Source organism: Dipodomys spectabilis, unplaced genomic scaffold (genome assembly GCF_019054845.1).
Source record: "Dipodomys spectabilis isolate Male_0828 unplaced genomic scaffold, ASM1905484v1 ptg000043l, whole genome shotgun sequence".
Taxonomy (NCBI): Eukaryota; Metazoa; Chordata; class Mammalia; order Rodentia; family Heteromyidae; genus Dipodomys; species Dipodomys spectabilis.
In genome coordinates this window covers 26589140-26609473 of record NW_024870720.1, presented here as the reverse complement: position 1 = coordinate 26609473, position 20334 = coordinate 26589140, and the positions used below count along the sequence as shown (strand labels likewise).

The 20334-nt window shown below is 41.0% G+C and overlaps 1 protein-coding gene across 4 annotated transcripts; it reads left to right on the top strand.

Moving 5' to 3' along the window:
* Nucleotides 1-259: 259 nt before the first annotated feature.
* Grsf1 (G-rich RNA sequence binding factor 1) lies at nt 260-19012 on the top strand. 4 transcript variants are annotated; one of them, XM_042678132.1, is made up of 10 exons: nt 260-683; nt 3215-3371; nt 5463-5618; nt 6250-6393; nt 7441-7576; nt 10876-11060; nt 12237-12358; nt 15007-15142; nt 16891-16966; nt 18198-19012. In XM_042678132.1, the coding sequence occupies exons 1-9, from the start codon at nt 348-350 to the stop codon at nt 16938-16940; spliced, it is 1422 nt and encodes a 473-aa protein (XP_042534066.1). In that variant the 5' UTR covers nt 260-347; the 3' UTR covers nt 16941-16966; nt 18198-19012. The 4 variants fall into 4 exon arrangements, with proteins under 4 accessions (XP_042534066.1, XP_042534067.1, XP_042534069.1 ...); XM_042678133.1 differs by having other exon boundaries at nt 16891-16974; nt 18207-19012; XM_042678135.1 differs by lacking the exon at nt 260-683 and adding an exon at nt 856-950 and having other exon boundaries at nt 16891-16974; nt 18207-19012.
* Nucleotides 19013-20334: the final 1322 nt, after the last annotated feature.

Below are 20334 nucleotides of genomic sequence, written 5' to 3'. Positions count from 1 at the left end.
GTGCACTTGGGACTACCAGGAACCATGAGGGAAGGGGTGAATCTTTTGTAACACGCACTATCCTCATGAAGCAAGAATTGCACTGTAAAACAAAGAAAGATGACCTGTGGCAAAAGTTCCTACCTGACCCGGGTCCTTCGCCCCGCCCGTCCCCCTCTCCCCCTCTGACAGCCCCGCCCAGGCCCCGCCCCGGGGGCGTGGCCAGGGAGGGGCTGCGCGCGCTCCGCTGCCCCCGCGCCCGCGGCGCATGTGCCGGTCCCCGCTCCACGGCCCCGGATTCCGCTTCCCCAGCGCCCGCGCGGCCGCGGCAGTCGCCGCTTTCAGGCCCCGAGTCGCCTTCGGAGTCCATGGCCGGGACGCGCTGGGTCCTCGGGGCGCTGCTCCGGGGCTGCGGCTGTAACTGCAGCAGCTGCCGGCGCACGGGCGCCGCGTGTCTACCCTTTTACTCGGCGGCCGGCTCCTTCCCCTCGGGCGTGTCGGGCCGGCGCCGCCTGCTGCTGCTGCTCGGGGCCGCCGCGGCCGCCGCCTCCGCCTCCCAGACGCGAGGCCTTCACTCGGGGCCTGCGCCCGCCGGGAGGCTGGCGGGCCCTCCGCCGGCGGCCGCCTCCTACGCGGCCCTGCGCGCCCCTCTGCTGCCGCAGGCGCTGGCCGCGGCCGCGGGCCCGGCGCGGGGTTATTGCCAGGTACGTGGGCGCCGCGTCGGGGGGCCCTCCTCGGGTGCGTGTCCCTCCGCGTGCGTCGCGCGCACGCGCGCGCCCGGGGATCGGCCACCCGCGCCGCACACCCGCCTCCCTCCGTCCTCCCATTGGGCACGGGGACCAGGGACGCGGTCTCAAGGCCTCGGGTTCTCTCCTGGTTTTGTTCTTCCCCTGTCCAGTTGGGTCGGCCGGTTGGGCAGTGTAAGTGTGGCTGGGGTGAATGTTGAGGCCTTGTTTGCCGCCGGGCCCATGGTAGGTTTTGCGGGATTGCGGACGCCCCCCACCCCGCATCCCTCTCGCTCTGCACCCGCGGGTGGGAGGGTGGGGGAGTTCCCCGGGCAGCCGCGGCGCTAGGCCCGGCGGCCCGGGCCACGCACGCGGCGGCGCGGGCTCGCCCCCGCGCGCCGGGTCTCGGGTCCTCGGGAAAGGCGGGTTACCCCAGATGACTGAAGGTCACCTTTGCACCTCCACTGCCTTTGACGGAAGGTTCTTCAGGACTGGGTCGCCGCCGGTTGTGAGACTAGTTGGGGCGGCTATTGGATGTTGGGGGAGGAGGTGTGTGGCGTGGGGGAGTTCGGGGTGGGGGGCAACGATTTGGGGGGCTCAGTTGTCACTCTGTGATTTTCTGTTACTTTCCATATATATATATATATTCTAAAGACGTGTTAAGAGCTCAGGTTGCAAATGTTTTGTGCCTTGCATGGGATGCATCCTCTGTGCTTGTTACGACGTGGCACCTGGGAAGTGTCTGCTCACTTTTCCATGCCTCACTTCCCCTGATGCCGTGGGTCGTGTTTATTTATTTTATTCAATTTGTACTTCTCCTTGAATTTGTGGAAACGGGAAGGTTAATCAGCAGGGCTTCTGTCTTGCCAGTAGCTGAGCTAATTGATTTGAATCCTGGCCCAATACCTCTCTGCTGTCCTTCTCTGTCAAAAGCTTGTGATGCTTACAGAATCTGGGAAAATGAGGAAAGTTGCTTTAAAACGAACGACTGGTCCCCCCCCCCCCCCCCGAAATTCACAAGACCTATTCAGTTATCCAGGAAGTGTTAGACATTGTGCTTGCATTCATTCTTGAGTCCTTAAAATGAGACAGTTCTGTATGAACACATGAATAGAGCACAGATAGTCTATCCTGTAGATTTTAAGTACTAGAGCCTTGTTTTCTCAGGATATGGATGTAGTGCTTGTTGGACTCTTACTACTTACTGCATTACCATTTTGGCTTAGTCATAAAATAGAGTACTCTAGGTACATCTCAGGCTCCTGTTAACCTCACACTGAAGCCATTGACTTTTTATGTTTCCCTCGTTTAGTTAGTCTGACAGATTGATCTTTCCAAGGCCCCCTGATGCCTTGTTGATTTTCCCACTCATTAGTGCATTTTATTAACTTCCTTTTGCCTACCAAGTTAAGGACACACATTGAATCCCACACTTAAGACCTTCCTGCTATGTGGTACCAAGTTCCTTTTGCCAGTCATCATCTTTGGCTCTTGTTTTTATTTTGAAGAAAAGTAGGATTAATTACCGTTTTTAAACTATACCTTTGTTCATACTGCCTTTTCCCCTCACTTCTTTTTTTTTTGTTTTTTTGGGTCTAGTCGTGGGGCCAGTGGGGTCCAGTCAGGCCTGAGTGCTGTCCCTCAGCTCTTCAGCTCAAGGCTAGCACTCTACTACTTGAGCCACAGCGCCACTTCTGGCGTTTTTCTTTTTGCTTATGTGGTGCTGAGGAATCGAACCCAGGGTCTCAGGCATGCAAGGCAAGCGCTCTACCACTGAGCCAACTACCCAGCCCTTCTTTTTTTTTTTTTAAATTTATTTTTTTTGCCAGTCCTGGGCTTGAATGCAGGGCTTGGGCACTGTTCCTGAACTTCTTTTGCTCAAGGCTAACATGCTACCACTGAGCCATATTCCCAGCCCTCCCCTTACTTCTGGAATGGCTTTATTTTCCTTCAGAGCTCATCTCATGTTATGTATTGATTCTTTTTCTGTTAGTGTTCTGTTTTAGATTCTTATAGTATTTTGGGTATCTTAATTATAGCCCTTGCAATATATTGGCTTGCATACTCATTGAAGAGACTAAGCTCTTTGGGATGGGGATTTAGTATGGTAGTGCAATTTGGGTAGCATGCACTCATTTATTAAATTGTAAGGACCCTTCTTGTATTGCCTTAACTAAAATACTTATTTCCAGGATTATTGAAGCTGAGGCGAGGAGGATGGTTGGGCTATGGAGCAGGGCCCTGTAATAAACAAAAAAATTATTATTAGGTAAAATTTGAAGTTGATGAATTTATAAATAAGCTCAGTAAAATTTATGTCTACCAAACTGCTACATTATGCTTACTTGCGTTAGTATATTCAATTTATGCCAAAATATGACATGTTAACTATGAAGTTTTTTTTTTCAATTCTGAAATGATAGAACAACTAGAGCATTTATTTGTAGAAATAAACGTTTTCTGAGTAGATGGTCAAAAAGTATTTTTACATTGCTTTTTTTTCTTGAAAGGAATCCAAAACTACCTATCTGGAAGACCTTCCGCCACTGCCTGAGTACGAATTGAGCTCATCTAAGTTAGGGGAGGAAGTGGATGATGTTTATCTCATTCGAGCTCAAGGATTGCCTTGGTCATGCACTGTGGAAGATGTACTTAACTTTTTCTCAGGTATATATTACGTGTGTTTTAAATATATAATTTCATATGAGTGAAAGGTAGTTCTGTGAAACTGAAATTCAGGAGGTACCATTTTTGATGGTTAGAATTATCTCATTTTGGTTAGTTATATATTCATACCATGTGACATATGACCTGTACATACATGTGACATGTACACCATTGGTGGCATATAGATTTAAAGATTGAATATAACAAAATTAATGTTAAATGCAGGATATGAAGTCAGTTTTCTCTGAAGTTTTAATGCATGCATAACAAAAATTCAAACTTACTATTAGTGGAAATAAGGAATTAAGAGTAGTGTCTATGTAATCTACACATTTAGAATGAAAGATTACTTGTACAAATAAAATAATATTGTGGTTAATCTTTTAGTTTTTGTATTTGTGATGTGGGTTTTTTTTTTCTTCTTCTGTTTTTCTCTTTTCTTTTTTGGTGCTGGCTGTGAGGCTTGAACTCAGGGCCGGGGTACTGTCTCTGACCTTTCTTCTGTTCAAGGCTATTGCTGTGCTACTTGAGCCACAACTCAACTTTCTAGCCTTTTGGTGATTAATTGGAGATAAGACTGTCAAGGACTTTCCTACCTAGGCTGATTTCGGACCTCAGTCCTCAGATCTCATCATCCTGAGTACCTAGGATTTATAGGCATGAGCAGCCAGAACCTGGCTTTTGTCTATGATACTTAAATTTTCCTCTTTAAAGGTTTTTAAAGGATACAACTGAGTGGATGCCTTAAATATACACAGTATATGTGTATATTAACTCACAGTGTGAGTTAAGCGTTGTGTAAAGCCATTTGCAGTTTATGTCTTTGACTTGCATTATAAGAAATACACAGTATAGACATGTAATGAAAAGAGAGAAAAATTAAATTATTGCAGCAAACTTTTTTTGGTAGTACTGGGGATTGAATTCACGGTCTCCATCTTGCTAAGCAGGTGCTCTACCACTTGAGCCATGCCTCCTCCATTTTGTGTTGGCTAGTTTTGAGGTAGGATCTCAATTGAAGCTTAGGCTTCAATCCTCCTATTTGTGCTTCCCCCAAAGATGGGATAATAAAGAATGTACCACTGTGCCCAGCCTTTGATTTGATAGAAATTCTTTTTTATTTTTTTTGGGGGGGGGTCTGGTCTTGGGGCTGAACTCTGGGCCTGGGTGCTGTCCCTCAGCTCTTCAGCTCAAGGCTAGCGCTCTATCACTTGCCACAGCGCCACTTCCGGCTTTTTTCTTTTTTCTTATGTGGTGCTGAGGAATCGAATCCAGGATCTCATGCATGCAAGGCAAGCACTCTACCACTGGCCACCTTCCCAGTCCTGATAGAAATTCTTGAACTTTTATAGTACTCCAGGCTAGTATTTAACCTTAATCCTGTAATCTCTTGCCTCCTGAGTAGCTAGGATTACAGGCTGAGCCACCTCACCCATCAGCAAGTTTTTTGTATAGGAGCTATTTTAAGAATATGATTTTAAATTTAGGAATAAATTCAACCATACTTCATTTCGTTAAGTGATTTGAAACTGATGTTGGAACATTGGGTTGGACAAATTCATTTTGTATTGAGCCTAGTTTGACTTGTGGTTTAATGGTTGGCATAAGCATCTGTCCTAAAGTTTGCTTGTGTATTATACTAGGAATATTTTAGATACAATCACCTCATTAGTGTTTGGATGACTTCAGTAAGTAGGAATTTGTGTAAAAAGAATGATAGACAATTTTTTTTATTAGTGTAAAGTAATTATACAAAGGCATTGTGATATTTACACATGTTTTGATAATGTATTCTGAATCAGACTCAGCTATCTATATTATTCTTAACTCCCTGCCTTTGTCCCCCCACTTTTTAAAGTTATTAGCAGGTTTTGTTATGGTGTTTTCATACATATATGTACACATACAATGTACTTTGATTATCTTTATAATCTTTTTATCTCCCACTGCTTCCCACTGTTCAGTCTCCTTTCACTCATGTGTGATAATCATTTTAGTTCCTGCGTTGTTGGAAAATTGTAGTCTAGTGACTTGCATAATTGAGCTATGAGTTTGATTTGTTTTTGATTGACTTTATTCATATGCCTTTAGACTGCAGAATCCGAAATAGTGAGAATGGAATACATTTCCTCTTAAACAGAGATGGGAAGCGAAGGGGAGATGCCTTAATTGAAATGGAGTCAGAGCAGGATGTGCAGAAAGCCTTAGAAAAGCACCGGATGTACATGGGCCAGCGGTATGTGGAAGGTATGTAAAATTAGTCTGGCTTTTTGAGATGTTACATTAGATTTTATATCAAGGCAGTTTTTATTTGATTTTTAACAATAGTAAGGTAGTTGTAATAACATTGTATGATTTGTGAGCGATGAGACACAGAGATAATGTTTTATTTTTATTTGTAATGCTGGTACTGGGTTTGAACTCAGGGATTTGAAACCTTGATTGGCGTATTCAAGGTTGGCACTTTACCACTTGAGCCAGAGCTCCTCTTTGTTTTTGTTTGCTAGTTAATTGGAAATAAAGGTCTCACTGATTTTTCTGCCTGGGCTGGCTCTGAATCCCTGTCTTCAAATCTTAGCCTCCTGTGTAACTAGGATCATAGCTATGAACCACATGTGCCTGACCTGTTTCTTACCTATAAATGGTAATGACTAAGTTTATCTTAAAAATTGTGAGGATTAAATGGGTTGTATCTGACACTCATACTTATTAAATAAATGTTATTTGGTATTTTCTTGAGAGAAGAGTATATAGATTAGAGCTAGTAGTGTTCAAATTCTTGGATAATACTACCCTTGGTATAATATATTTGAATCTTTAAAATTCTTTGTTCTTTTGTAATGTAAATTTTACATCTGTTATGTGCTTTCCTTTGTAGTCTATGAGATAAATAATGAAGATGTAGATGCCTTAATGAAGAGCCTGCAGGTCAAATCATCACCTGCAGTAAATGACGGCGTGGTTCGTTTGAGAGGACTTCCTTACAGTTGCAATGAAAAAGACATTGTAGACTTCTTTGCAGGTGCTTTGTTATTTGATATTTAGGGTCTAATATCCATCTCCCAGTTTATTATCTCTTCTTTTTATACTTTAGAAATGTTTTGGTCTTTCAAGTAAACCTTGGGATGTCTGATTCAAAATAACTCATAAGGGTTTAACTGCTGAAAAACACAGCTTTTTAGAATAGTGGCCATATTTTTCTAGGACAGTGTGTATGATTTAAAAATATTAGGCCGGGTGCCAGTGGCTCACACCTGTCTTAATCCTAGCAACTCAGGAGGCTGAAATCTGGGGATCATGGTTCAAAACCACCCTGGTCAGGAAAGTCTGTGAGACTTATCTCCAATTAACCACCCAAAACTGGACGTCGAGATGTGGCTCAAGTGATAGAGCATTAGCCTTGAGCAAAACAAAAAAGCTTGCTCAGTGACAGCATCCAGTCTCTGAGTTCAAGTCTTCCCCCACCCTCCACAGTATTACTCAATTGCTAGCTGTGAAATAAACACCTTTTTTTTTCCCTTTTGTACTGGTACTGGGGCTTGAACTCAGGGCTTCCAGCTATTGCTCTGCTTTTCTTGCTTATGCTGGTTTTCTATGACTTGAGCCATACCTCTGGCCTTGCTTTTTGTTGGTTTGGAGATAGAGTATTACAGACATTTCTGCTTGGGCTGGCTTTCATTGAGATTCTCTAGGTCTTGGCCTCTTGAGTAGCTAGGACTATACTATATGTCATGGGTGCCTAGCCAAATATGCACTAATAGTAGTAATGTTAGACTAAATGCCTGTTGTCCCTGAAACAGTATTATAATGGGTAATAAAACAAAACAAAATACCCTGAACAAAATAAAACCTCGAGAGAAAGAGTTGTGTGTACTCTAAACATCCTGGAAATCCCAAGTAGAAAGTGTTGCTAATTTTTGGCTGCATAAAAGCTGTCTCCTCTTTTAAGCATGGGTCTAGCTTTGGAATTGGCCAAACAGCATACAAATTTTATTAGTACATGAGTGAATGTGTTAATTTCAAACCTCCTATGAGCAGCACAAATTTGTAATAATTTTTTTCATCCTAGGACTGAATATAGTAGACATTACTTTTGTAATGGACTATAGAGGGAGAAGGAAAACAGGGGAAGCCTATGTACAGTTTGAAGAACCAGAAATGGCCAGCCAAGCTCTTTTGAAACACAGGGAAGAAATTGGTAACCGGTGAGTGAAGCAGATACTAGTGATGGCAGGGTATTACACTTCAGGTCATCTTGATGCATGCATTGTAATAAGACTGGAAAATTATCCAAACATAGGAAAGTAGAGAAGATGTATACTGAGCCCCCAAATGCCCAACACTTGGATTAATAAATTAACATTTTATATTTCTTTTTTTTTTTTTTTCTGTATGTGCCTTTTAGAGGGAGTAGTACTTGGATCTTTGCATGGCTAGGCAGGTGCTCTACCACTTGTGCTATTTCCCAATTTTGTATGTATTTTTGTTGTTGTTGTTGTTGTTAGTACTAGGGCTCGAACTCAAGGTTTTAGACCTCTTACTTGGCTTTTTCCACTCATGACTAATGTTCTACCACTTGAGCCATACCTTCCTTTCTGACTTTTTGCTGGTTAATTGGAGATAAGAATCTCTTAGAAGCTGGGCGCAGCTGGCTTATGCCTGTAATCCTAGCTACTCAGGAGGCTGAAATTTGAGGACCACAGTTCAAAGCTAGCTGGGGCAGGAAAGTCTCTTATCTCCAATTAACCACTCGAAATCCGGAAGTGGCACTGTGGCTCAAGTGGTAGAGTGCTCGCCTTGAGCTGAAAAGTGCAGGGACAGCGCCCAAGACTAGAGTTCAAGCCCCACGACTACCAAAAAAATAAAAGGATCTCTTAGATTTGTCTGCCTGGGCTGGCTTCAAACCTCCATCCTTATATTTCAGCCTCTTGAATAGCTAGGATTATAAGTTAGCCACTGATCCCTGGCCCTGTATGTATCTAAAAGAATACATTATCTTACATAGTCAAAATGTTATCACATCTACTAAAGTTAACAATATTTTTATTATCTAGTAAACTTATAGCCACATTTTCTTAAGTATACCAAAAATGGCTGTTTAGTAGTTGGTTGGTTGAATGAGAATCTAGACAAACCACATTTTCCATTTGATATGTCTCTAATCCTATTAAACTAGAGCATTTCTCCTTTGTTTTCTCTCTTCTTAAATACAGTTGGCTTTGGAAGAATTGGGTCAGTTGTCTTACACTGTGTCTCCTGTTCAAATTACAATGCACATTATGATGTGATGAGGTGATTCATGTCTTGATCTCAATTTGGGAGATAAGAGAAAAAGTGGTCCTATTTTAAATTATTGTTTTTGTCGCTTTCAGTCTTTTTTACTCAGTTCCTTTGGAATTAAAAACAACAAAAACAAGCAAACCATTCCAAAACCAATGTATTTCAGCAGCATCTACTTACAGGATTGCAGCGCAGGCTGGCCTCCAATTTGTAATATTTCTGCCTTTGCCTCCCTAGTGCCAGGATTATAGGTACCACCACTCCCCTGTACTCAAACATGCTTTTAAAGAAGTAGTGCTCATTAGCATTTATTCCCCCTCTTCCCTTTGGGGTTTGGGAGATTGAATTTTGAGCCTTGCATGGTAGGCAAAGTACTCTGTATGGAGCTTTGATTTTTTTAAGGTTTGTAAATATGAATGATTTTTTTTTTTTTTTTTTTTGGCTAGTTGTGGGACTTGAACTCTGGGGCTGGGTGCTGTCCCTCAGCTCTTCAGCTAGCACTCTACCACTTGAGCCATAGTGCCACTTCTGGCTTTTTTTCTGCTTATGTGGTAGTGAGGAATAGAACCCAGGGCCTCATGCATGCAAGGCAAGCACTCTACCACTGAGCCACCTTCCCAGCCCAATATGGATGATTTTTACAGCTCACACTTAATCTCCTTTGGAAAACTAGTAATGAGAAAAAGAAGCTTGGGTTTGATAAATAGTCCCACTGCCACTACAGTATCTTGACAAGTTAGTTAGAATTAAAACTTAGTTTTTTTTGTTTTTGAGGCAGGGTCTCACTGTGTTGTCCAGACTGGAGTCACACTTACAATGAATGCAAATCTTCGAAAGAATGTTAATCAACCATATTAATCTGTATTTATTTATTTTGGTGTAACAAATGCTTGGGCCAGGCTATTTATGAAGAAATAGATTTATTTTTGAAAGTTCAGACAATGTGGTGCAGAGTTTGGCAAAATGCAGGTTTCGAGCATGGGAATAAAAATCACATCTCAGGGCTGGGCAAAATTGCCTCAGGTAAACCGTGGCTCACGTCTGTAATCCTGGCTACTCAGGAGGCTGAGAGCTGAGGATTGCGGTTCAAAGCCAGCCTGGGCAGGAAAGTCTGTGAGACTTTTTTCTCCAATAAACCACTAGAAAAGCAAAAGTGGTGCTGTGGCTCAAGCAGTAAGAGTGCTCGCCTTGAGGTGAAGAGCGCAGGGACAGTGCCCAGGCCCAGAGTTCAAACCCCACAAACTAACAAAAAAAAAAAAAAAAATTGCCTCAAGTCTGTAATCCTAGCTACTCAGTGGGCTGAGGTCTGGCAGAAAAACCCATGAGACTCCAACTACAGAAATGTAGCCAGCAAAAAAGGGCTGAGCTGGAGGCATGGCAGAACTGGTAGTTTGCCAGAAAACAAGAAGCTGGAACAAACTTTTGAGTTTAAACCCTGGTACAAACAAACAAAAAAAAGCATAGTATAGAACTGAAAGCAGAGTGTCTCAGAGATCAGGGTGAGAATTACTGGCCTGTGCTGATTTCAAGAGACGAATATTTCTTTCCCATGGTAAGACCCATCTCTTAAGGTTCCTCAGAACCTCCCAGGACAGTCACTCTAGGGACTTTACTTGAAACAGAAAATCTTGAGGACAAACAACACAACTGTGTTACTAGAATGTTATACCCACAATTAACATTAGCATAGTTGTTTTTTTGAAGCAAAACAATAAAAAATATTGTTGAAAGTATATATGCATAAAATAGATTGGATACCTGTAGCTCATATCTATCATCCTAGCTATTCAAGGGACTGAGATTGTCAGGATTGAAATTTGTTGCCAGTCCAGACAGAAAAGTCTAAGAGACTCCATCTCCAAAATAACTGGCAAAAAACTGGCTTGAGGCATGACTTAGAGCACCAGCTGAGCAACAAGCCCAGTAAACTCAAGGGTTTGAGTTCAAACCCTAGTACTGGCAAAAAAAAATCTGTTAAGCAAACTTACCTGAGGTAAAGCCTTAAGGCAAAAAAGATTAATTTATTGATCTGTTGAGAGTACTCTTTCATGTCTTTAAATCTATGTCCAATTTTAATTTTCCTACTACCTGTTATTTTTGGGTTTCATAAGCTGTGGATATAAATACCTGGTTATTTTAAAACAATATATACCTGATTATTTTTGAAGAGTTCAGTGTAAAGTTACCTAGCAACAATTGTGCCTAGTCATTTTTGCTTTGACAGATACATAGAGATATTTCCAAGCAGAAGGAATGAAGTTCGAACGCATGTTGGCTCTCATAAGGGAAAGAAAATGGCATCTTCTCCTACTACTAAGTACATAACTGAGCCAGAAATGGTATTTGAAGAGCATGAAGTAAATGAGGATATGCGACCCGTGACAGCTTTTGAAAGTGAGAAGGAGATAGGTAAGGTCTTGCCTCTTCTCAATATCCCTTGGGATATACCTTGTATATTTTTGGTGGTGGTCAACTTTTTGTGTTGTCATGTTTTCTGAAACTGAGATTGCAGGACAAAAGAATTGGGAAATATTTTATGTCTTTGAGTATAGAATATACATGGAATGATTGTATTTGAAGAAGGGCTTAGCTATTCTGTTAGGTATTTGGTTTTTTGTTTGTTTGTGCTGAAGCTGGGGCTTGAACTTAGGGCCTAGACTTGAACTTTTTGCTCAAGGCTTGTGTTCTACCATTTGAGCTACAGCTTCACTTCTGGCCTTTTGCTGGTTAATTGGAGATAAGAGTCTCATGGACTTTCCTCTCTGGGCTGGCTTTGAACTACAATTTTCAGTTTTCAGCCTCTTCAGTAACTAGGATTATAGGCAGCCATTTGCATCAACATGTTAGGCTTTTAAATTTTTTCTACATTAAAAAGGTAGGAAAAAAAAAGGAAATAAAATCACCATTGAGTAGGGAAGCATTTCAATACAGAGCCAGAACACTGGCTAAAGATTTGTTTCTGAATTAATGTTTTCTCTGTTTCCTAATTCCAGAGCAACATTTAGGATCTTTGAAATTGCATAAATACCTTTAAAAATAGTACTGTGGGGATTTCCCATTATCCAAGTTGTGGCTTTTGTTTTATTGTTTGTTCCAGTAATAGTTTAGAAAGTTTCCCTTGCTTTATAGTTTTTTTTTGTTGTTGTTGGTCATGGGGCCTGAACTCTGGGCCTGGGCGCTGTCCCTGAGCTCTTCAGCTCAAGGCTAACACTCTACCACTTGAGCCACAGCACCACTTCTGGCTTTTCTGTTTCTGTGGTGCTGAGGAATGGAACCCAGGGCCTAATGCATGCAAGGCAAGCACTCTACCACTGAGCCACCTTCCCATCCCTGCTTTATAGTTTTAATTCAAGACCATTTAACTTTCCCTCTTGTTGCAAAAAGATAAGTTTTTGATTTGGTAATGTTGTGAGGCACTGAATGTGTGTGGGTATTCACATAATACTTGTTAAGCCAGGGGAGTTGAAATTCGGTACTGGTTCAAGGAGAGTTGAAGGTTTTTGACTTAAGGTCATATCTGATTATATTATGTTCATAGATTTGAAGCTTTTATTTCTTTAACAATGTTTTTGTTCCACCTCTCAGAATTGCCAAAAGAGATGTCAGAAAAGCTTCCAGAGGCTGTGGATTTTGGAACTACGCCTTCAATGCATTTTGTCCACATGAGAGGATTGCCTTTCCAAGCCAATGCGCAGGACATTATAAATGTGTGTGGCAGTAAGATATCCATTGTCAGTAAAGTTGAACAAAAATCTAAAATTGGCCAGGTGCTGGTGGCTGATGCCTGTATTCCTCGCTACTCAGAAGGCTGAGCTGTGAGGATCATAGTTCAAAGCCAGCCCAAGTAGGAAAGTCTGTGAGACTCTTATCTCCACTAAAACTACCAAAAAAAGCTGGAGCTGGAGCTCAAGTGGTAGAGCACTAGCCTTGGGCACAAAGCTCAGGGACAGTGTCCAGGCCCAGAGTTCAAGTCCCAGAACTGGCCAAAAAAACCAAAAATCAAGGCTGGGAATGTGGCTCAATGATAGAGTGCTTGCCTGGCATGCATGAAGCTCTGGGTTCAATTCCTTAGTACCACGTACACAGAAAAGGCCAGAAGTGGTGCTGTGGCTCAAGTGGTAGAGTGCTAGTGTTGAGCAAAAGAAGCTCAGGAACAGTGCCCAGGCCCTGAGTTCAAGCCTAGGACTGGCAAAAAAACAACAATAACAACAACAAACTCCAAACCTACTCCCCCCAAAAACAACAACAACATAAAAACCTAAAATTGAACTTGCATTCATTTGGGAAAGGAGGAGAAGAAATGCATTAGTCTTTGGGCAGTAAGATAGCATCCCCCGCCGGGCGCTGGTGGCTCAGGCCTGTAATCCTAGCTACTCAGGAGGCTGAGATCTGAGGGTCGCGGTTCAAAGCCAGCCCGGGCAGGAGAGACCGTGAGACTCCTATCTCCAATAAACCACCAGAAAACCGGAAGTGGCGCTATAGCTCAAGTGGTAGAGCGCTCGCCTTGAGCTGAAGAGCTGAGGGACAGCGCCCAGGCCCAGAGTTCAAGCCCCACGACCGACAAAAAAAAAAAAAAGATAGCATCTCCCTTGTTGTAGCGACTTTCATCATTTCTATACCTGAAAAGTATGGTATAGTTAGGCTCAGTGAGTGCACCTACACTCCCTGCAAATGGGAGGTTGAGGCTGGAGGATTACTTGTACTTGGGTGTTTAAGTCTAGTGTTGGCAGCATAGACTGTCACTTAAACTTGGCTTTTTACTAACTTTAAAGTGAAAACAGTCAAACAGATAGGATCATTGTTTTCTTTTTGTTTTGTTGGTCATGGGGCTTGAACTAGGGGCCTAGGCATGTCCCTGAGCTATTTTGCTCAAGGCTAGTGCTTTACCACTTTTAGGCACAGATTCTGTTCCAGAGTCTTAGGGACTTTACTGCCTGTGCTGGCTTTGACCCACAATCCCTTATCTCAGTCTCCTGAGTAACTAGAATTACAGGCATGAACCACCAATGCCAGACAAGAGGATTTGTAGATACAAAATAATATGGCATAGATTTAGTCACCAGAGCAAAGAAGTCCAGAATAAATTGATTCAACCCATTGTACATGGGTTTGATTTTTTTTTTTTTTTTTTTTGGTTGGTCATGGGGCTTGAACTGGGCCTGGGCGCTGTCCCTGAGCTCTTCAGCTCAAGGTGAGTGCTGTACCGCTTAAGCCACAGCGCCACCTCCAGTTTTCTAGTGGTTTATTGCCTGGACTGGCTTTGAACCGTGATCCTCAGATCTCAGCCTCTTGAGTAGCTAGGATTACAGGTGTGAGCCACCAGCGCCCAGCTTGATTTTTTTTTTTTTAAGGCAGAATTTTGCTGTGTAGCCATATTGTCTTTGAATTCATTGTTCTCTGACCTTGGTCTTCAGAGTGCTGTTTGTTACTAACCTTGGCTATCAACATTCATTTTTTACGTTAGGAAAAAAAAAAATTATGAAACTAGCATAATGGAACCCCTTAATATATGCCAGAAAAATAAAATTAATTGAAAAAAAAAACAGAAAAACACTTAGGTACATGATCACAGCAAAGTTGTAAATCAGTGTTTCTTTTCTGAACTATGTGATTATGCCCTGATAATCCCATCAGAGGTTGGAAATGTGTTTAGTACACCTAATCTGTTGAGCATTACAGCTTGGCAACACAGTACACTATTGAATATTGGGTGCATAAATCTTATTTTGTAATAGATACTTCATAAAATTTTTAAAAAGGGAAAAATATGAAGCCCTTGACTCTGTACTAGATAAACTATAGATTCAGTCATAGGATCTTTAGTTAGTGAAGCCTCAGAGTTACCATTTTTTCCAGACTTGTTTCTTTCTTTCTTTTTTTTTTTTTAAACTGGGTTGAACATAGGATCTTGAGCATGCTAGGCAAGTGCTTTTCCACTTAAGCTAAACTTCTTAAATTCTCTCTTTCTCTCTCTTTCTTTCTTTTTCTCATGTTTTGAGATTGGGTTTTGCTAACTTTTCCCAGGCTAACAGTCAACTCATTCCTGGTTCCTACTCCTGAATAGCTGTAATTACAGGCTTGCTTTATCCTTCCTTGCTGGATTCTTATTATTGTCAGTCATGGAGCTTGAAGTCAGGGCCTGAATGCTGTCACTGAGCGCTTTTTGCTTAAGGCTGTCTCTACCACTTGAGCTACATCTCCACTTCTGGCTTTTTGTTTCATGGATTTTCCTGTCTGGGCTCCATACCTGGGTCATCAGATCTCAGACTCCTGAGTAGCTAGGATTATAACATGAACCACTGGTGGCTGGTCTTGGTCTAGTTTAATATGTTCTTTGGTTGTGTTTGTTGTTTAGTTTTTTGCTCCACTGAAGCCTGTAAGAATCACCATGGAATACAGTTCCAGTGGGAAGCCCACTGGAGAAGCAGATGTGCACTTTGATACCCATGAGGATGCTGTTGCAGCTATGCTCAAGGATCGTTCCCATGTTCGTAAGTACTACCCATGCTTTCCTTGTTGCTTTAGATGTTTGTCTTTGTAAGTACTACCAATGCTTTCCCTGTTGCTTTAGATGTTATTTGTTTATTTATTTTTTTTGGTCATGGGGCTTGAACTCTGGGCCTGAGCAATGTCCCTGAGGTCTTCAGCCCAAGGTGAGCACTCTACCATTTGAGCACAGTGCCACTCTAGGTTTACTCTAGGTGGTTAATTGGAGATAAGAGTCTTACAGACTTTCCTGCCTGGGCTGGCTTTGAACTGTAATCCTTAGTTCTCAGCCTTCTGAGTAGCTAGAATCCAGTGTGAGCCATTGGCACTCGGCTAAGTTTTCTATTTTATTTTTGGTTGGTCATGGGGGCTGAGCTCTGGGCCTGGGCGCTGTCCCTCAGCTCTTCAGCTTAAGGCTAGTGCCCTCCCACTTGAGCCACAGCACCACTTCCGGCTTGTTTCTGCTTATGTGATGCTGAGGAATCGAACCCAAGGCCTCATGCATGTGAGGGTAGCACTCTACCACACAGTGGTAGAGTTTTTTATTTTTATTGTGTTGAATTTGCTTTCTGCTAATACTGGGGTTTGAGTTCACGGCTTTGAACTCTAGCTCTACTTTTTCACTCATGACTGTTGCTCTACCACTTGAGCTATACCTCCAGTTCCGGCTTCTTGCTGGTTTATTGTATATACAAGTCTAGAGGATTCTAGGTGTGAACCCCTAGAACTTGGCTATTGAGTTTTGAGATGGAAGTCTCCTTTTGTTGATGAGGCTGGAAGGGGCTCAAGCAATGATCACATCTGAGCATATAGGTAACAGGAACTATAGTTGTGTACCATTGCACTCAGCCTTGTTTTTATTTTTTTCTTTTTTTTTGTGCCAGTTCTAGGGCTTGAACTCAGGGCCTGGGCTCTGTATCTAAGCTTTTTTGCATAAGGCTAGTGCTCTACCACTTGAGCTGTACTTGGGCTTTTTTCTAGTAGTTTTTTGGAGATAAGAGTGTCATGGTCTTTCCTTCCTGGGCTGGCCTTGAACTATGATCCTCAGATGTCAGCCTCCTGAATCTAGGATTATAGGTGTGAGCCACCAGTGCCTGGCTCAGCCTTGCTTTTATTTTTAAAAATTTTTTAATTTTAATTTTTTATTGTGATTGATTACATAAATTTCACAGTATTGTGAGATAGTGATACTTGAAGTCACAAACACATTCTAACTTTCATGAGGCAAATTGTCATTATCATGGTCTATAAAGTTTGTGAATTCTCTGAGCTTTGACAATACAGCTATTTCTTCCACATTGGGTGGTATGTACATTTCTTTCCTTTTGCTTAGTGTTAGCTGTTCCCTCTTTCCCTCTCATTCCCTTACTCCCATCGCTGCCCTTGACTTGCTTAGTTCATTTCATCAATGTCCAGTGCAGCTGATGGTCCCCTCTATTGTATGTTTTTCCCTGTTTCTGTTTTCCCTCTGATTCTGTGTCCTCCTCCTAATTTCCCTCAGATGTGTGCATACATATAGCATATTTGTGGTCAACAACATGGGGTCATTTAGTAATGATATGACAAGATGAGTGGAGGTCCTTTGTTTCTCGAGTCCTGTTTACTTTGTTGTATCTCCTTTCAGCCTTGCTTTTAAATAGGGAAAGGCCAAAGGATTTGGGTTGTTGGCTGAACTAATAAGAAAAGTAGGTTCAATATTTTTTTTTGCATTTCAGCTTTTCAGAACTAACCCATTTTTTTCTATTGTTTTCAGAGCATAGATATATTGAGCTGTTCCTAAATTCATGTCCAAAAGGAAAATAAGACTTCCATGGACTTCAGATAATAAGGTAAATTGGTAGTAACTCAGTACCTTGTATTTTCTACCACTTGAGTTAGGCTTTTCCAGCCCTTGTATTAAGAAGTGTTACGAAGCTAGGTGCTGGTGGTTCATACCTGTAATCCTAGCTACTCAGGAGGCTGAGAGCTGAGGATTACAGTTTGAAGCCAACCTGGGCAGGCAAGTCTGTAAGACTTTTTCTCCAGTTAACTGCCAGTCAACTGGAAGTGGAGTTGTGGCTCAAAGTGCTCGCTAGCATTGAGCAAAAGAGCTCAGAGATAGCCCTGAGTTCAAGCCTCATGACAGGGGCTGGGAAGGTGGCTCAGTGGTAGAGGCTTGCCTTGCATGCCTGAGGCCCTGGGTTCGATTCCTCAGCACCACATAAGCAAAAAGAAAAAAGCCGGAAGTGGCACTGTGGCTCAAGTGGTAGAGCGCTAGCCTTGAGCTGAAGAGCTGAGGGACAGTGCCCAGGCCCAGAGTTCAGGCCCCACAACCAGACCAAAAAAAAAAACAAAAAAAAAAAACCTCATGACAAACAAAGAAGTTATGAAAATGATTTTATTTTCTTAAGAAGTACATGACTTAATAGCCTTAACTTTACTAAGACATATTTGGAAATATATTTAGAAATATGCCTTGGTGAGGTACAGTTCCTTTCCTGTAAAGTATTTTAATATATTGTATTATTTGTTTACTTGTAGTGATAATTTCTTTCTTTCTTTCTTTTTTTTTTTTTGCCAGTCCTGAACTCAGGACCTGGGCACTATCCCTGAGATTCTTTTGCTCAAGGCTAGCACTATACCATTTGAGCCACAGCGCCACTTCGGGCCTTTTCTGTTTTAGGTGGTACTGAGGAATCGAACCCAGTGCTTCATGCATGGTAGGCAAGCACTACCATTAGACCACATTCCTCGCCCCGACAAATTTTGAGACATTTAGCTGTAATGAGTTTTTTTGAGTGCAAATAGGTTATTCTATTCCTATAGATGTGTTATAGGCTACTTTTGGATATCAGTTCCTGCAATTCCATGATGTTAAATATTTATTTTGTTCAACTCCATATGTAAAATATATTCTGTGCTCAATTCTGAGTCTTTCTTCATACCAGCTACATATACCAATCTCCAACTAATTTTCTGTAGTTTAACTGTTTGTCAGTAACTTAAACTAAATTAGAAAAACATTTTTTGGATTTGTAATTTTAAATGGTAAATGTGGAACGGTTTCTGTTTTATTTTCAGATTGAAGCAAGAAGCATTTCGTTTGCACATCGTCCTTGGACATGGGATATTAAGTTCCAGTTTACTGGTATCAACTACTAGAGAAAGGATTTTTAGATTTTGGATTTATTGCTTATAAGAAAACTTCATGATGGATTGTTTAGAAAGATAGTTTGAAATTATGAAATAGACCACAAAATTTCCATTTAAACTATCCAGGATCTGATTAAGAAAATATGGTCTTTATTTTACATAATTAAAGTTTTTTTTCTTGAGTATTTGGTACCAGTTGTAAAGACTATATATTCAGCACTATACTTGAAGGTCTTTTTCAAAAGTTAATCTGTTCAAAGTTTTTTGTTTTTTTTTCTTCAAAGTTTTTTTTTTTGCCTATGAATTGAGAGCTCCAATATAAAACTTCTCATGTATAATGATGGTTTATTATAACCAAGACCAACATAAGAGAAGGTTTCAGATCTTTAAACAAGTATGGTTTGGCAAAATAGTTTTCCTTTTAGCTGTATTTGCATAAATAGGGGTAAAAATGTTATAAAAAACCAAAAAACGTGGGTTATTGAGTGCTTATATATAACAACTTGGCAGTTTATGCTTTTAGAGTTTTGTCTTTCTAAGCCTTATGCTAAAGGCATTTAACATTGGTGCCTGTCTACTTAAGGAGGAAGTCTAGTCTCAGAAGTTGTCTGAGTAACCTCCTTTTGGTTTGGGGTGAATTTTAAGGGTGTTTTATTAGACTAGGAATTGTGTAAAGTGCTATGTCAAGGCAGTACAGCCTGATAAGAACATAAATGGCTTCACTTGAATTTAAACCAGCTCTAGATAAGAAAAAAAATCTAATCTCCTCATTTGCTTTTCCAGTGGGTAGTACATCCCATATTTTAGAACAAGTAGAGGTGACTTGCTTAAAAAATAATACTGTATACTTGTGTGAAGGGTTATGGACAAAGCTGTATTTCTGTCACACTGTGGCAGTGCCTTCTGCTTTAATATTAAACAGCTTGTTATTTAAATATTGGACATAATGGCTGGCTTCAAAATGTATTCATTAATAAACTTAACTTCATGTGCACCTGTGTAGGAGAATCAAAGTCCTGTATACTTTCCTTGCCTTGTTCCTGTTCTCAGGGTGACAGCTGCCACCAGAAGATGCAATTCTAGTCCTAAAAATTGAATTTTCTGAGATTTCAGAGAAGTGATATCTGGAAGAGAGATTATGTCTTCTCTTAATATAAAACCATCTTTGATTACCAGCTAAAATAAGAAATCACTGTACTGTAAGTAGTGAATAAATGAAGGCTTGTTTCAGGCTAAAGATTACATAAAAGTATTTATTATTGGAATATGTGACTCAACTGAATATATTTTTTATTACATCTAGTCCTCGTATATTAATATAAGAAGAAATGGATACGTATGTTTTATTTTTAAAAAATCTTACTAGAATATGACTTAGTCAGCTTAACACTTGTACTACTTAGATGAAAATGTTTCATATGTGGTTGAATGTACTGAGTTATGAGAACTGATATTCAGAGTTATATGATCTGTTATGGTGGGATCATTTTTCTTTCACAGTATTAATTTGTTGTGGGAGATAGCTTCAGCTTCTGTTGGAACTGGGGTTAGGGAGAATTCATTTGTAAGTACTTGATTTTCAGTTAATGAGTGTCATTGCATATTTCTGGGAAGAGAAAGAGCCAAAGCATTAAAACATTTTGTTTTAGGTAAGCTCGAAGGGATATATCTTCTTGCCTCAGTACAGGTGGAGTTCTCCGTACAAAACAGGTCCATTATTGGGAAGTCATCACATGAACTCATATACATTCTACTCACTTCTTGTTTTTTTGTTACAGTTTAGGTTAGTGAATAAGTGACTAAAGTAATATTTATTTCTATCCAAAGATGTATTTCTACATACCAAAATTTGTGAAAACTGTCGTGATTTGCTATTGAAGAATGCAGTGACAAGGAATTTCCTTCTTGAATTTGAAGGCCATATATCTTTACAGTCGTTGCTGTAAATGTTATCAAAAAGTGTAGTGGGTTGGGATATGGGGTCAGAGTACCCGTATTCTGCTATGGCCTAGTAGAGGAACTGCAAGGGAAAACAATTTTGGTAAGGAATACAAGAAATACCAAG

Bases quoted from the DNA above. Each gene is read 5' to 3' on its own strand.
- Grsf1 (XM_042678132.1), top strand. From the start codon at position 348: ATGGCCGGGACGCGCTGGGTCCTCGGGGCGCTGCTCCGGGGCTGCGGC. The intron at 684-3,214 runs GTACGTGGGCGC...TTTTCTTGAAAG, and splicing joins CGGCGCGGGGTTATTGCCAG to GAATCCAAAACTACCTATCT. The intron at 5,619-6,249 runs GTATGTAAAATT...TTTCCTTTGTAG, and splicing joins GGGCCAGCGGTATGTGGAAG to TCTATGAGATAAATAATGAA.